Below are 15,542 nucleotides of genomic sequence, written 5' to 3'. Positions count from 1 at the left end.
GCTGACCAGAGGTGAGAACACCAGTTTTGCGTTTTGCGACGCACTGTGAGCTTATAGCTCTGCTATTTTCTTGGAATGTTTGCCCCAGAATAGGGACGTCAGGGGTTCATGAGGTTAGGCATGTATTGGCTGGTGCTATTGTTGCCTTGGTAGAATATTACAACTCCTTAATGTTGTTCCAGTCCACAGGGAGCAAAACTCTGACCTCTTATCAAGCCTTAGCGAGCCAAAGTTTCAACCACCTCTTAGTACTGCCATTTTGGGGTTTCTTACTCCTCCTGGACGACTTCTTCTTCCGGGACAACTTCCAAGGAGTGCATGTACAGCAGCAGGTCGGCCACGCGGTGGCTGTAGCCAAACTCATTGTCGTACCAGGCAATGAGTTTGACAAAGTTGTCGTTGAGGGAGATGCCAGCTCCAGCATCGAAGATGCACGAGTGGGTGTCACCGATGAAGTCAGACGACACCACCTGATCCTCGGTGTATGCCAGTATATCCTTCATAGGACCTTGCGAAGCGGTCCTCACCGCCTCCTTGATCTGGTCGTAGTTAGCGGGGCGAGACAGACGGCACGTCAGGTCCACGACGGACACGTCGGCCACGGGAACCCGGAAGGCCATGCCTGTCAACTTGTTGTTGAGTTCGGGGATGACTTTCCCCACAGCCTTGGCAGCGCCGGTGGTCGCAGGTATGATGTTCTGCTGGGCGCCTCGACCGTCGCGCCACACCTTGGTGCTGGGACCGTCCACGGTCTTCTGGGTGGCTGTGTACGCATGCACGGTGGTCATCAGGGCCTCCTCGATGCCGAAGCTGTCATTGATGACTTTAGCCAGGGTGGCCAGGCAGTTGGTGGTGCAGGAGGCGTTACTGACGATGGTCATGGTGTCGGGGTCGTATTTGCTCTCGTTGACTCCCATGACAATCATGGGGACGTCGGGAGAGGGGGCAGAGATTACCACACGCTTAGCTCCGCCCTGCATGTGAGCGGAGGCCCTCTTCAGACTGACGTATACCCCGGTGGACTCCACGACGTAGGTCACCCCAGCACTACTCCAGGGGATCTCTATTGCTTTCATGTGCTGGTACACGTGTATGACGTTCCCGTCGACAATGAGCATGCCATCCTGGTGGTTGACCTCGCCATGGTAACGTCCATGCGTGGAGTCATACTTGAACATGTAGGCCATGTACTGGAGGTCAATGTATGGGTCATTGATGGCCACAACCTTGATATCTTTCTGGAGGCAAGCCCTCAAAACCAGACGACCTATGCGACCAAAGCCGTTGATTCCAACAAGGAGTTCTGTCATGACTGCTGTTGGGTGATTTACAGCTAAACTAGATTTATATGGACGACGATTCAATGGAAATGTATTATGTAGAATACCCGATAATGCTTCCCTCTTTTACCCTGCTGGATATCATTATGTAGGCCTTTGCCTTAGACATGATGTACACAGACATAGAACAAACGGTTGCCCAAATATGGACTTCCATACAGCCTACAATGGATGATATGAATATTGAATCTATCCCCAAAATCCATTATCCTGGAGCGGAACATTTGCCAAAGAAATTGCAGATCTACAAGCTCACAACTCTTGTAGATCGGCTATTTTTTGGCAAAGAGATTTGGTAGAGATTTCCAAATCCGTTTTACCAAATATTTAGAGGGTTTCTACCAGATATGCTGCTTGGCAAATAAAAGGTTTTTTATCACGATAATCGATAACAACGACTATCGTCCCATCCCTGTGTGGAACACAATTTGTGATTAACAGAGTGCACATGAGATGCGTCATTAATGAAACGTTCCAAATAGCAATGCCAGTTAGGTATTAATGGGGGGGGGGGGGAACTAAACTAAAGTTCAGTCATGGCCGAGGATGTATTATGAATGTTTTAATGGCAAATGAAGGGGAGCGTGTCGCGGTTACTACATGTCATCTTTTCGACACCCGACCCTAACCCTCACCCTAACCTCCGTGGAGTGAGTCGCTAACCCTCCGGTCGAAATGATGGTCGTTCGAAAGAGCGCGATTTCCCCAAATGAAGACTTCCCTGCCTTGCGGTTAACTCTGAGCAAGCATCCACAAGAGATCTAAACTCTGTTCAATATGATTCTGACCAGGGGCGTCACAAGGGGTAGGAAAGTGGGACTGAGTTACTGGGGCCCAAGGTGGTGGAGGGGCCCTAATAACTTTATCTATTGAAAAATAGCAGATATACAAGCTCACAGCGCGCTGCGAGCTTGTAGATCTGCTATTTTTGAAAAGTTGTGAAAATGGGTGAAAATCTGAATATATGTATTTTTTAAGCAAACCATTTCTAACTCAAATTCTGCTTCTGGGGGTCCCTGGAACGAAATATTTTGAGATCGGGGTCCGTGGCCAAATACATATCATCTTGGGGGTCCTTGACATAGGTTTCTTGCACACATTTTCACGATTTTTCAAAAATAGCAGATCTACAAGCTCGCAGCGCGGCACTCGGTGCGGCGCTGTGAGCTTGTATATCTGCTATTTTTCAATAGTTAACATTCATGGGGGGCCCGCAGTGAATCCTTGTACCCAGGGCCCAGAATTTGGTGTGACGCCCCTGATTCTGACATGAACAAGCTTGTAAATGAATGTATCTCAACAAAGCAAGTAACAACTTGCTACTGTTAACACTGCACTCCCTGCACCTAAGCTGAATAAATCCAAATTATGAGGAGTTTTAGCTGCACATTTTATCTAAACGTTAGACATTTATTGACAACATTTCAAACCAAGGCTCTTCGTCAGGTTTAACTGGAGTATTGTGTATTACACAGATACTGTGTAAGTTGATCATGAACCTGCCATTAGCTTGTAATGTTTGCGTGTAATCTTACTCCTTAAAAATTCAACATTGTTTTTACAGTGGAAATCAAAGATGTGTTAGGTTTGTAAAAGTGTGTACATGTGTGACAGTTGTGTGTGATACACATGTACAAACTAAGTCATGTTATTAAAGTCATATGGGCTCTATTTTGATTGTCTTAAGTACCAGCTCTTATGTCTTAACTTAAAGGCCTGTCCATACTGTCTCCGACCACCGAACCTTTCGTCAGAAAGGTCCGGTTCAACTACAAAATGACGTCACTCACATCTTCTGAAAAGCATTGCCATGAATTAGAGTTTGGAAAGCTACACGTCGGAAAGTCGGAACTCTACAACGAAAAGTTTGGTGGTCAGAGACAAGTATGGACAGGCCTTTAAGTTAAAGCATATGAGCTGGTAAAATTCACTTTAGTAGTTAAGCAACACCGCCGGTAGCTATATCTATCTATAGTCTGTTACAAGTGCGATTCACCGGAATTCAGTTCAGTTATTGTGGGGAAGGCTTTTGCTGAAAATAGCAGATTGACAAGCTTGTCGAGGATGTCGATCTGTTATTTTCAGTGGAAGCTTTCCCCACAATACGGATGCTGGGGTTTAAATGGTTAATCAATTGATATTTCGATGTCCCGCTGTTTCGAATCCCCAGTAGGCCTACTTATAGGGTTAGGGTTAAGGTTTAGGCTTATTCATTAGGTTAGCATTCACCTGTGTTGGCAGGTTAGCATTCACTCGTGACGGCAGGTTAGCGTTCACCCGCGTTTCAGACACGTGTTAGAGTCATAGTGATAAGAGAAGTCACTAGGACTCAGTGTGAGGGCTGCGTAGCAGTCCGAATCTGTATCAAACTCAACCAAAACTTTGAAAGATTCTCATGTTGATTGGCAGACATATCATGGAATACATAAAAGTTGACGAGGATATTATAAAAAATTATGAAATGAATTAAAGTCATGAAACAAAAACTAGGACAACATATAAGAAACTAATGAATAAAATAAAATAAATTATTAACTTTAAAATGGTGTGGCTTTTATTCCTTCATTTAACTGTGGTTTTCTTCCATAATGCATGCAGAACACCTGATCAACCTATAGGAGTCACTGCAGTGACAGGGATCGCCCTCCCTGCCCAGCTTCCCACTCTCGAACATCAGTTAGTTGGAGGCACTGCTTTGGATTCAAATCCCTATAGTCTTCTGGGTTGGCAGGATGCGCCACAAGGATGCCAGATGAGGGCCTTCTAGATGTTGGGCAGGGGGTAAGAGAGTTCCCGCTTATTCCTCCTGATCAAAACACCAGGACCCCTCTACACCTTCTCAAGGCCTGTCTCTGTGTGTGTTCACTGCCTCCACGTTGAGCGAGATCGACTTCACTTTCCACCCATAGGCGGCGGGGGTGATCTTCAGCACCGTGTGGAGGGGGCACTTCAGGTAGGGCATCTCGTCTGCGCTCGTGTCCAGGAAGTACGCCAGGAGGCAGCGCATGACGGCCTGGTGGCAGATGACCAGGACGTTCACCTGCCGCTCCAGCTCCAGAATCACCGGCTCAAGACGTTGCACCATGTCCTGGTAAGACTCCCCCATAGGGTAGCGGTAGTAGTACTTATCTTTGTCCCTCAGTGCGAATTCCTCCGGGTATTTATCCTTCACCTCATCGTACGTCATCTCCTCACACACCCCGGCATACAACTCGTCTAGGGCATTCCACTGCTCATAGGGTACATTCAGGTCTTCGGCGGTCTGGATGCTGCGACAGAGCTGGCTGGTCCAAACCTTCAGATCTTTCAGATTCTGCTCCTCCACAAACCGAGCCAGGGCAGCCGCAAAGTTTATGCCGTGCGGCGAGAGGCCGGAATCTCCACCCAGCCGTCCCTGCAGGTTGTCCAGGCTCTCTCCGTGGCGACACAGGTAGATGGTGCGGGGCTGTACGTGGATGGTCATCAGGTAGAACACAATCTTACTCTGGACGTGGTCCTGTATACGGTTGACAATGAACTGCTGGCCCACGTCGATCACTTTGATGAAGGACAGATCCCTGTCATAAGTATCAGGGTCCAAAGGTTGGTAACAAGCTTTGTAACATTCAATCCTCTTCTGGAAATCCAAAATGGCATCCGTTTTGTTAGTGTTCTGGTAGTCTGGGCCTGACGCCTTTACGTCCGTGATGGTAGACGCAATGATAATGGGATCGTTGCACACCGACTCGCTGAAGAAGCTATTGAAGCCATTTTCCCTGGCAAACTGGAGGATCATCCCTCGTCGTTCTCTTGTGGTGTTGGTGGCATCGTACACCGCGACCTGGCCACCACCCCCGCTTAAGTAGGACTTGACATCCCTTAATGCATTCATTGCACATTTCTGTCTGACTTTCACAGCACTCTCATTTTCAGGCTTGAAAAAGTCATAGGAGCTGTAGTACTTAACTGCCTCCCTGCGATATTCTCCAACATTGAAGACCTTAGTGGGTATGCCGATCCAGTTGAGGTAACGGGTGATTTTTCTGGACATGGCGGTCTTGCCTCGAGCGGGCAGACCAACCATGACTATGATAGTGGGGGGGTTAGCCAGGAGTGGCCCCCAACCGGATCTCCTGCGGACCACAGGTTTGTCATCATTAGACGCAATCCAGATCTTTTGGATTTCATTCTTTGTGAGCTCTCTTGGCATTCCTCATATGATTGAGGGAAAAAAGCATAACCCAAAAGCTAGTAGTTCAATTCAATGCAGACTGGAACATCCTGAATCTTTTTCCAGATGCTGGAAGTCTTTATATGGGCCTCTATGCCGTTGGGCATGATGTAATACAGGTTTAGTACAACCATTGCCCAAATATGGACTTCTGGGCAGACGTCCATTGCCGTGCTGTTAACTCTTAGCAAACGTCAGCCAGAAATCATAAACTCTGTTCAATCAAAAGCTTTTACTCATGGCGCAAGTAATCAACTCTTGCCTGCAACATAATACATCTCAACACAGCCATGAGAAACCTTTTCACAGTCTTTCCATGGAAGAAAAAAACAAGCAGTCCCTGTACCAAAGCTGCTGGTGGAAGTAAATCCACATTCTGAGAAGTGTTATTTGTCAATTCCAGGAATCCAACAATCTGATATGTGTCCTCCTGGTTTTTGCCCTAAAATGAAGATGCCTGACTTCACAGTAGCCTACTAACGTCATAGTTCTGATGTCATATAGATGACATAGAATTAAGTACTCTGACTCATTGCTAAGATGTACTTATTAGCATTGTCTCAAGAAGCGTTCAACCATTCAACTTAATTTTTCGGATGTGTATTGCTAAGGACCCAAGGAAGTTCAGTCTATCGGATCAGCGCAACTACATCGTCGGGCAGAAACCTCGCATCTCCAAGTTTCAAACATTTATTTCGTAAAGTAAAGTAAAGCTCTGCTTCACCATACAAGACTGTTGCACAAAACTATAGTGAAAATAGCAGATATACAAGCACACAACGCTTCATGGTGCGAGCCTGCGAGGTGTTGTGTGCTTTTAGATCGGCTATTTTCACTATTCTAAATCATTTCTAAAATGATAAATACTAAACATACATGGTTTCCACCCAACAATAACGATATACTTAACGTAACCCCTATTTTATATTTTGTCATGACAAGTGTTGCATGGTGGAAATAACCGGTCTACAAGAAACAACAACTGGAATAAGGATGTTGGTTTAAAGTGGTAAACCTAAAAATAAAGCCACTATCAATAGCAATCATAACTCATTATTGATCAGCATCACTGTTATTTTGAAAAGTGGCTACTTTAAGTTTAAGTTTAAGGAACGGCATGGGCCTCATGTGGCCAGTCTGTGATGTCAGCCATCTGTGACGTATCAATGATGTATGACTCCAAATTTGGGGAAGGTTTCAGCCCAATCAGAGCCCCTATTGATTTCCATTATGAAATTGTTGAAGATAAATATTTCATTTTCAAACAATATAAAATGCATGTGCCTGGCCTACTGGCAGCATACACAATACACAATACTGGCATGATACTGACATGATACTGGTCATGAATCATACTGACCATGATACTGGTCATGAAACACACTGACTGTGATACTGACATGATACCGACCATGATGCTGACCATGATACTAAGACAATATTGACATGATACTGATGATGTCAGTATCATGTTGCAGGGCTGTGACAGTGATGTCAGGCATGTTACCATGGTGAGGGGCACCATGGAAAGGGGCCTGATGTGACAGGGCCTGACATCCATTCTACTTATGGTCGTAGCATGATTTATTATCTGGGAAGTGGGCTAATAATTACATAATAATAATCACAGTCCAGTTTAATGTAAAATCTGATATTTGGAAATGATACACAATACACAACACAAATAGCTTACATTTGAATTGGGTATGGGGTCAGTAAAGGAACTGGATATTGAATAGGGGGCACTGGTCCAAATGAGAAACACTGGTCTTCTGTATTTGTGTATCAGAAAATAATAAAAGAAAAGTGCAAAAACTGAATGCAAGTAAGATAAACACACTTCTTGTAGGCAGACTTTAATATAACAGCAGTGTTGACTCATAATGTCACAGTAGCCCCTGTTATTGAGCGGGGCTAACCGCTCCTATGTCTGGCTTTGTGTGTAGGTCCCTGTCTGTATGAGTGTCCGTATGACATCGCTCACTTCGCACATGTACAATTATTACTCACTTGAAAGTGTTTATTGCTTTGTAGAGATACATTAGTTTACGTTTGTTCATATCTACATAATGTAACACAGTTTAGATCTCTCCAATGTTTGCTTGGAGTTTACCGCAAGGCAGGGGAGTCTGCCAGGAAGAACGCATTTGGGAAATAGTTTGTGCTACGTTCAAATGACGTCACACTGGCCTATTTATTGACTTCGAGCAGAAGCACTTCAAATAATTAAATTAGTACCCGTTCGTTGATGTTGGGGTGTTTGTTGCTGTATATTTGCACATACATTGGATTTGTCTTCTGCATTTACACATATTATATTGAATATATATTTTGAACAGTGGGGCACGAGGTGTGCCCGAACGTAACCATTATATCGGATTAGGCATAATGGCCGATAAAATGGATATGTCCTGGCGATATGGTCGTGGCCGCTCAGGCAGTGGCCGAGATGACTTTAGAGTAGGTGGGTCCGGCGGACCCTTTAGGAACCAACACGGCCAACGCAGACCCATGCCGTACAGCAGGCCACCTAAACAGCTTCCGGGTAAGTGGCACCATGACCTATTCGACAATAGCTTTAATGGCAGTCCTGGTGGCGGCGGTGCAGGACTGATTGTGGATACTGGGGGGCAGCTCCTGGTCACAAACCTACACTATGGTGTCTCTGATGCAGATATCCAGGAACTTTTTGCCGAGTTTGGTAATCTGAAAAAGGCTGCAGTCCATTACGACCGGTCCGGAAGGAGTCTGAGCACCGCAGACGTCCACTTTGACAGAAGGGCAGATGCCCTGAAGGCCATGAAACAATATAACGGAGTACCACTAAATGGGCGCCCCATGAACATACAGCTGGTCATGACGAAGCCGCCTGAGATACTGCGGCTGCCTCCCATGCAGGATCTGAGCAGAGGTATTGGAACCATAATTAGGAATCGTGGTATTAGCTTTGGAGGCACGCAGAAACCGTCTGGAGGTAACAGTGCCGGAGGATCCACAGGCCGGGCTGCAGGCGGGTCTGGTGGAAATAAACAGCAGCTTTCCGCAGAGGCGCTTGATGCGGAGCTAGATGAATACAATGCCTTGAGACCAGCAAAGAGATGAAGCCATTGTCTCTGGTCATCTTCCTCGATTTTCTGCTTCGAAGAGCAGTTCAGACCAGATATTTCGCCCTTGGGTGTCTTTTCATGGAGTGGCTCGGAAGGTCGCTAGCAATCTGTAAGAGGGTTGTCTGTGTGCGTGCATGTGATTATTTGTCCGGAGCTGATCTTGCAAACCGCTGGACTGACCAAATTCTCTTGTGCACACTGAAAATAGTCTAACTCAGTACAGGGATTTTTTTTCACATGTTTTGTACTGAAATATCTTCATTCAAATACTTTCATAAACAAAGTGAATGAGCTTGGATTGCCCACATTTGGGAGCACGGATGTGTTGAAGTACTGAACTTATAACGTTTGCATGGCAAAGGTAGACAGTCAAACAACAAACTAAGCCTTAAATACATTCATGACCAATCATGAAAAGTGCACGATGATAGAATTCTTGCATATAGCGGAACAGAACAAGATGCAGACCAGCCAAGGTGGAGCACAGCATTCAACAAAGTCATGAGACCATACAGGAATGCGACAATCAAACAGACAAACCACAAACGGGGCGATGAGAGACAAAAGAAAGAGCTAGTGTCTTGAGACATGAGTGTCTTGAGACAGAGGCAGAGTGTCCATGACAGGGCAATTGCAGAGAGAAACACAAGAGGAACACTGCGCAAATACTACGCAGGGAAGTCAAACAGATGAACCATGGAGGTTCGCACAGGGAGCTAGAAACACGCTAGCTCACACTTGATTGATTTAATAATAATAACGGATGTTAATGTCAGCCGTACAGGCCTGAAACCTTGCACAAATAGGATTCATATGTCAGATATGGGTGACTGAAGTCACAGTCTGGACACATGAAGTCCGAGATCCACATGAGGCCACACCATTATTCGACCGTGTGTACCAATTCATGACATTGAAAGAAAAACAGTGATTTGGCACTGATCAGTCCAGCAGTTTGCAAGATTAGCTCCAGCCAAACACAGACCAACCCTCAACTGTAGAGCCATCACGTCAAAACCTTTTTTTGTGGGTTAAGGGGTGTAGGATTTCCCTGTTTCCCCCGTAGATCAGAACCTGCAGTACAAATAACCACATAATAATAACAATCATCACAATAATCATAATCATAATAATCATCATAATAATAACAATGATAATAATAAAACTAACATCCATCAGAGAGCTTTTAGTAGCCAACGGCTGAACTGAAAGCCCACTCCAGGTTCCAGGCCAGTACGCAAGAGAATGAAATCCCCTCTCATGGCCTGTCTAAGATTTGCACGCGTTACAGAGTCGACCAAGTTAACTGGCCGGTGGCTTAATTGGCCCCCACTTGTTGCCAACCTGAGTTATTGGCAGAGATATATTCAAAAGATTTTCATTTTGTGTTTCTTGCGCTCTGTATCTGGTAGAGGTAGAGGGCGGCGCCGTCCAATTGAATGTTCTCATGTGACAAGAAGTGCACCCTGTCCATGTGTACCTGCTGGTCACACTGAGGCCATATTTCCAGCTGGTGATCGAGATGAAGCGGTCAGGTAGATCCAAGACTATTTTTTAGGCTAAAGGAGGCAGTGATGACTGGGAAGTTGGGAGTCTAACAGACTATACAGGAGGCAGCAGCAGCAGGGAGGCAAGAGACCATTTGACTAGACAGGTGGTAGTGATTACGAGGAGATCCAAGTTCAACGGTCTGGTTTTAGTTTTTCTTTGTTGTTTTTGTTTTCTTGGGGGGAGGGGGGGTCGATCACTACTTTCACGCTGTCTTTATTCATCCTCCTTTCCTGTATCTCATAGCCCAAGCTAAGGGGGGCTAACGTGAAGTGCTTTCACGTGGTTGTACTGCCATTGTTGCAGTGTCCGTTTGTGGCGCTAGATCAGTGAGCACACAACACTTTCCATCAACACAAGTTTGTGGTCCTCTGAATGCCCCATTAGAACTGTAAGTGAGGGGGGGGGGGGGGTCTGGGAAATCCTGTATCCGTTTGCTCTTTGACAGAAATAAAAAACTACCTGTCCTGGTCAACGCGTTCTCACTCCCAAGACGGCAAACCGGTGCCTTTTGACTTTTGACTGAAAAGGTGGGGCAAAAACAGCACATGTTGACTAGGGGGATAAGAGTTACGATCCCGTCTCTAACGGGACAGTTACTCGAACAGTGCTGAAGCGGACTTCGCAGCGCTCGGCACGGCGACGCGCTCGCCTCACGGCTCGCTCGGCATGGTGCCTCTCGTGGCTCAAGTCTGCTTTTGACGGCGCGCCTGCCTCGTTTTAACAGTTTTTTTTGGCGAACCACCCATTTACGTCTTGGGTTTGGGAACGACACCTCCGCATTCCTGCTGTGTGGAAGTGCCCGGGACCCACTTCCATTGCGTTCCAGTCAAATGTTTGACGTTTGGTCACATTTGTTCCAAGTCAAGTCATGATATGCATGTTGGGCAGCGAGAGTGTGTTGTCCCTGGTCTTTCTGTGTGGAGTGGGTGCCAAGAGAGCCTTATATCTGTGTTGGATGGAATTAAAGGTCACAGCTAAAACTTGTGACACACATTGCTTCAAGGTCTGTTAACACCAACAGCCCCACTGAAATACCTGAATTTCCGATTGCTCCAGAAATCGCTCTGGAACTACTTATGGCTGAAAACGTTGTGGATTGTTGAGTGGTAAATGTGGCTTAAACATTTACCACTACATTGATTCCCAATTCCAACTAAGTCAGTATACCTCTGTCTCAGTCTGCAGGGCTCTAGACTGCGACCAAAATGAATATTTTTTGTTAGACTGTTAGAATTTCACGTTTCAGCTTGAAGACTACCAACTCCAAGTCACCCATGCTGAAGATAAAACGCGTGGTGGAAGAAATGCCCGCATATGAGAATTTGGAGAATGGGCAACTATAGACCTCAAACTATAGACCTCACCCAGGAAGAGCTGGGATCCAAAGAGGTTTGAGTGTTCTATGAACAGGCTGAAGACCTGCAGTGTCTGAGCAGAGTTGCTGTAGTCTTGGGTTGCGCGCCTCCGACGACCCATACCTTTTCTGAGCCGGGGTCTTGCAACAGGATGTTTTAACAAAGAAACAAGCCTATATGCATATCAATAGACCTGTATAGTAGGTGTTGAGCGATGTTCGCGTGATCTCTTGATAAGCGACCCCCCAAACCCCCCTTCAATATACCCTTTTTGATTTTTTTTGTGTCAATATTATTTACAACTATCTAAAAATACACGTTAGCAACCCCCACTTTTAACAAAAATAAATCAGGGGCAGAACATGTCTCTGGAATGAAAGCTGTTAAGAGAAGAATTGTAAACATTCCATTTTGCCACAGATTTTGTTTTTATTTGTCTTGTCGCAGTCACGCACGCGTTCGAGTGTGAGAGAGAGGGCACACATTATAAAATGCCGTAGTGCTATTAAGTGTAAAGAGACCCAGGGTCAGAAATAATCCAGTCCTAACTCTGTGCTTTTACCTTGCCATTTTTTGTTGTTTTTGTTGCCCCCCCCCCCCCCCCTATTTCTGTTCATCAGTAACGTGAGGAACACAGAGGTGATTGCCATGTAGCCATTATTCTGTCAAAAGACACTTTAATTAATACATTTTAGATTGGAATGTTGTACAACTCGTCTGAAGATGCTTGTGTCTTCTACATACACTGCACAATGCACGTGTCTGTTTGACTTTACGGCAAGTTACAGTAGCATTTTTTTTCTCCCAGGAAAGTTTGTGAAAAGTTGCTTTGCTTTGTTGAGATTCATTTGAGTTTTTTCATATCAGCATCACAGTTTAGCTCTCTGGTATAATTTGTGTGGCGAGCAAGGCAAGGACGTCACTGTCCGGAAGTCCACATTTGTGAACAGGTTGAGCTACACCTGTGTTACGTCACATCCACGGCAAAACAAGTTCTGGGTTAATCAAGTCATTATATTTTAGACCTCATTAGTTTCTGTGGTATTTGTCACTGTACTTTTGCCCTCTGCATTCATACCTCATCATTAGGATCTGTGGATGATGTTGAGTTTAGACCAAACAAGCTAGTATTTTGATTTTAAACTTTATCATTATTAAGCTCAGGCATTATGGCCAATAAAATGGATGTCCCCTGGCAGCATGGCCGTGCAGGCCACTCAGGTGGTGGCTGAGATGATTTTAGTCAGTAGCCTGAAATCAGGAGCCAGGGGATGTCAACTCATTGGTGACGGTCCACAGGGGGTCCTCAAAGAAAGTGTAGCTCCAGTGTCAAACACGACACGTAAAGCCCTAATGACCCAGTGTCATCTAGCTCTGTTGATTGTTGACTTTAACTTGTAATTTTTTGTTAGCTTCCCCCCATATCTAGGAGAGGTTTCATACTAATTTTCAGCTAATAATATAACTAATGGAACATAAACTGAATATAAAAGATTACATCCTCCAAAGCGGGGTTCCCAAACCTTTTTGGCTCAGGGCACCCCTACAAACATTTTCTTCATCCGAGGTGTAGCCTTTTCACTCCTAGCACCTTATATTTAGGCCTATGGCATATTTTAGCGATTATGTTGGAGGAAAACTATAGCCGTTGAGATAATAGCCATTTTGGTTAGAACTGACTGAAAATAACTTTGTACTGTACTTCAAGTTTTAAATGATACTAATATTAGTTTTTAATTGTCCATATAAATTCTAAATATTATCAAATTATCTCATGGCGTCATAGCACCCCAGGGTGCCACGTCACCCACTTTGAAAACCCCTGCTCCAAAGTATAGGGTGTTGTGGGTTTAAAGGCAACGCAGCAGATATTTTTAAATGCTGGAAATATACTGTGAAATAACAGTTTTTATAAACTATAAATATGTTTTATAAATTATGTGAAATCTGTGTTTGAAGAGCCACATCTGCCCTGCTCCCAAGTAACATTCATAATTATGCAGGTGAGCATTGGAGCAGGTCAGAGGAGTGGTCGTGGAAGAAGGTCACCCTTATAACTTAGCCAAACTCTATATAAATAGATTCTTATCATCAATATATATTACATTTTCTACTGAACATTATAGACGTCAAGACCATTACAGTTTTGGTTTTAAATGCTAGACATTTACAATGTAACATACCTGTATAGTACAATATTGTACCAACTACTAATAGGTGAGGGAAAGCATTGTTACCGCAGTAGCATCTGTTTTGGAGCAGCGCTAACTGGTCCTACGTCTGGCTTTAGGTCGACCCTATATCCCTATGTCTGTATGAGCACGGGACTAATGTCAGAAATTTTGTCTGTGATGTCACGGACAAAATGGCCCATACAAGGAGATATGCGCGTGACGTGTGTCAATTGATAGCATGCACAGGTGTGATTTTTGAGCGGTGCGAACCACTCCTACGTCTGGCTTTGTGTGTGTCTGTATGAGTGTCCGTATGAGCATGAGACTAACGTCATAGAAAGTATGCAGAGACCGACAGAACGGCCCATACAAGGAGATATGCAGGTATCGTATTTGATACTATGCAAAATGAGCACCGCTCACTTCGTACTGGTGCGATTTCTTACTCAACAATGGAAGCAGTTTGTTAAGAATTGTTTCTTTGTTGAGCGGCGTTCATTTACAAGCAAGTTTGTTCATATCAGCATAAAATATTGTCCATATTTATTATCTCTGGCGGATGTTTGCTAAGGTAACGGCAAAGGCAGGGATGTCTGCCCGGAACTCCATATTTGGAAAAACGTTTGTGCTGCGTCAGTGTTGCATCACGCCAATAGACTATTTAACGCTGCAGTAGGAGGTTTTGGGGCTGTTATCGAGTAGCAAATATGGCCCAAGAAACCAACCAGTGTCCATCCCCCATGCTATGTGAAGCCGGCTGTGGTTTCTTTGGCAGCCCGCGGTACAATGGAATGTGCTCCGTCTGCTACAAAGATTTCCTCCAGAGACAGAAGATCAGTGAGTCTCTTCTCACTCAGTGCTCAGAGAATTGTACTCTGCCCGTACAGGTGCCTGTGCCAATGGCCACATCAACATATGGACAGAGCAGTGATGCAACAGCCTTTGCAACTGCAACGGAACCTCTTCCATGCACCTCAGCGGTTGGAGTCAGCGTTAAGGCCGAGGAGATACAGACACCATTGGTACCACAGGACTCTGCCCAGGTAGCAGTGGAGACGGATGACAAACCCAAAGCCAAGAAAAACCGCTGCCTCACCTGCCGCAAGAAGGTCGGCCTCAGCACAGGCTTCGACTGCCGATGCGGGGGGGTGTTCTGCAGCATGCACCGATACTCGGACAAGCACAACTGCACTTTTGACTACAAAGCCGAAGCTGTGGCAAAGATCAGGAAAGAGAATCCCGCCATTGTCGGAGAGAAGATCCGAAAGATCTGAGGGTGTCCACATCGGACATCACCATACAATCATTTACAGTTATTTTCCTGACAAGTTGATGCTTTAAGCAACCTTCCTTTACATTTTTATTTGTCTGAAACTGATGCCATGGCCTCATTTTTTACTTTAAATGTCATGGTTTGTGGCTTTTTGTTCCAATCACAATACTTTTATTTCCATTTTTGTAATTTTTTATTTGCTGACAAAAAAATTAAAACAAGACAGCAAATTAAAGGGTCTCCAAGGCAAGTTGACTTATTTGTTATACATGTTAAACTGAATATAAATAAGAACTTAGTTTTAAAAAAAGAGGGAAAAAAAGTTGTAAAAACACACAAGACAAACATTAAACATCACCTATAGATACACATGTATATTCAATATTATTGGGCTTAAGCTTGCTAGACTGTTAAATGGAAAGAAGTTGGATCATAAACCCACCCTGGCCTCTCTGATTGCCTGTGAGTTTCAGAATGTATTTTACTGATAACTTTTGAATCTGTGCAAGAAGACCAGGCTATAGTTATATTT

At 44.7% G+C, this 15,542-nt stretch overlaps 4 protein-coding genes across 4 annotated transcripts; 2 read left to right on the top strand and 2 right to left on the bottom strand.

Moving 5' to 3' along the window:
- Positions 1-269: 269 nt before the first annotated feature.
- Positions 270-1,310, bottom strand: LOC308297391 (glyceraldehyde-3-phosphate dehydrogenase 2-like; the record flags this gene model as incomplete). Its single annotated transcript, XM_080740801.1, has 1 exon — positions 270-1,310. One exon carries the CDS (start codon positions 1,308-1,310, stop codon positions 270-272), a length of 1,041 nt encoding a protein of 346 aa, XP_080596927.1.
- A 2,869-nt stretch (positions 1,311-4,179) lies between these two features.
- LOC308296478 (6-phosphofructo-2-kinase/fructose-2,6-bisphosphatase 3-like) lies at positions 4,180-5,529 on the bottom strand (the record flags this gene model as incomplete). The annotated part of the gene is made up of 1 exon (XM_080739765.1): positions 4,180-5,529. The coding sequence occupies one exon, from the start codon at positions 5,527-5,529 to the stop codon at positions 4,180-4,182; it is 1,350 nt and encodes a 449-aa protein (XP_080595891.1).
- A 2,409-nt stretch (positions 5,530-7,938) lies between these two features.
- On the top strand, positions 7,939-8,652 carry LOC308297390 (THO complex subunit 4-like; the record flags this gene model as incomplete). The annotated part of the gene is made up of 1 exon (XM_080740800.1): positions 7,939-8,652. The coding sequence occupies one exon, from the start codon at positions 7,939-7,941 to the stop codon at positions 8,650-8,652; it is 714 nt and encodes a 237-aa protein (XP_080596926.1).
- Positions 8,653-14,444: 5,792 nt separating this feature from the next.
- Positions 14,445-15,011, top strand: LOC308297389 (AN1-type zinc finger protein 6-like; the record flags this gene model as incomplete). The annotated part of the gene is made up of 1 exon (XM_080740799.1): positions 14,445-15,011. One exon carries the CDS (start codon positions 14,445-14,447, stop codon positions 15,009-15,011), a length of 567 nt encoding a protein of 188 aa, XP_080596925.1.
- Between the last annotated feature and the right edge of the window lie 531 nt (positions 15,012-15,542).

The sequence above is a fragment of the Nannobrachium achirus genome (genome assembly GCF_963921795.1).
Source record: "Nannobrachium achirus genome assembly, chromosome: 13".
In the NCBI taxonomy this organism is placed as follows: domain Eukaryota; kingdom Metazoa; phylum Chordata; class Actinopteri; order Myctophiformes; family Myctophidae; genus Nannobrachium; species Nannobrachium achirus.
Note: the sequence above shows the minus strand (reverse complement) of the source record. Positions and strands in the feature narration are given on the sequence as shown.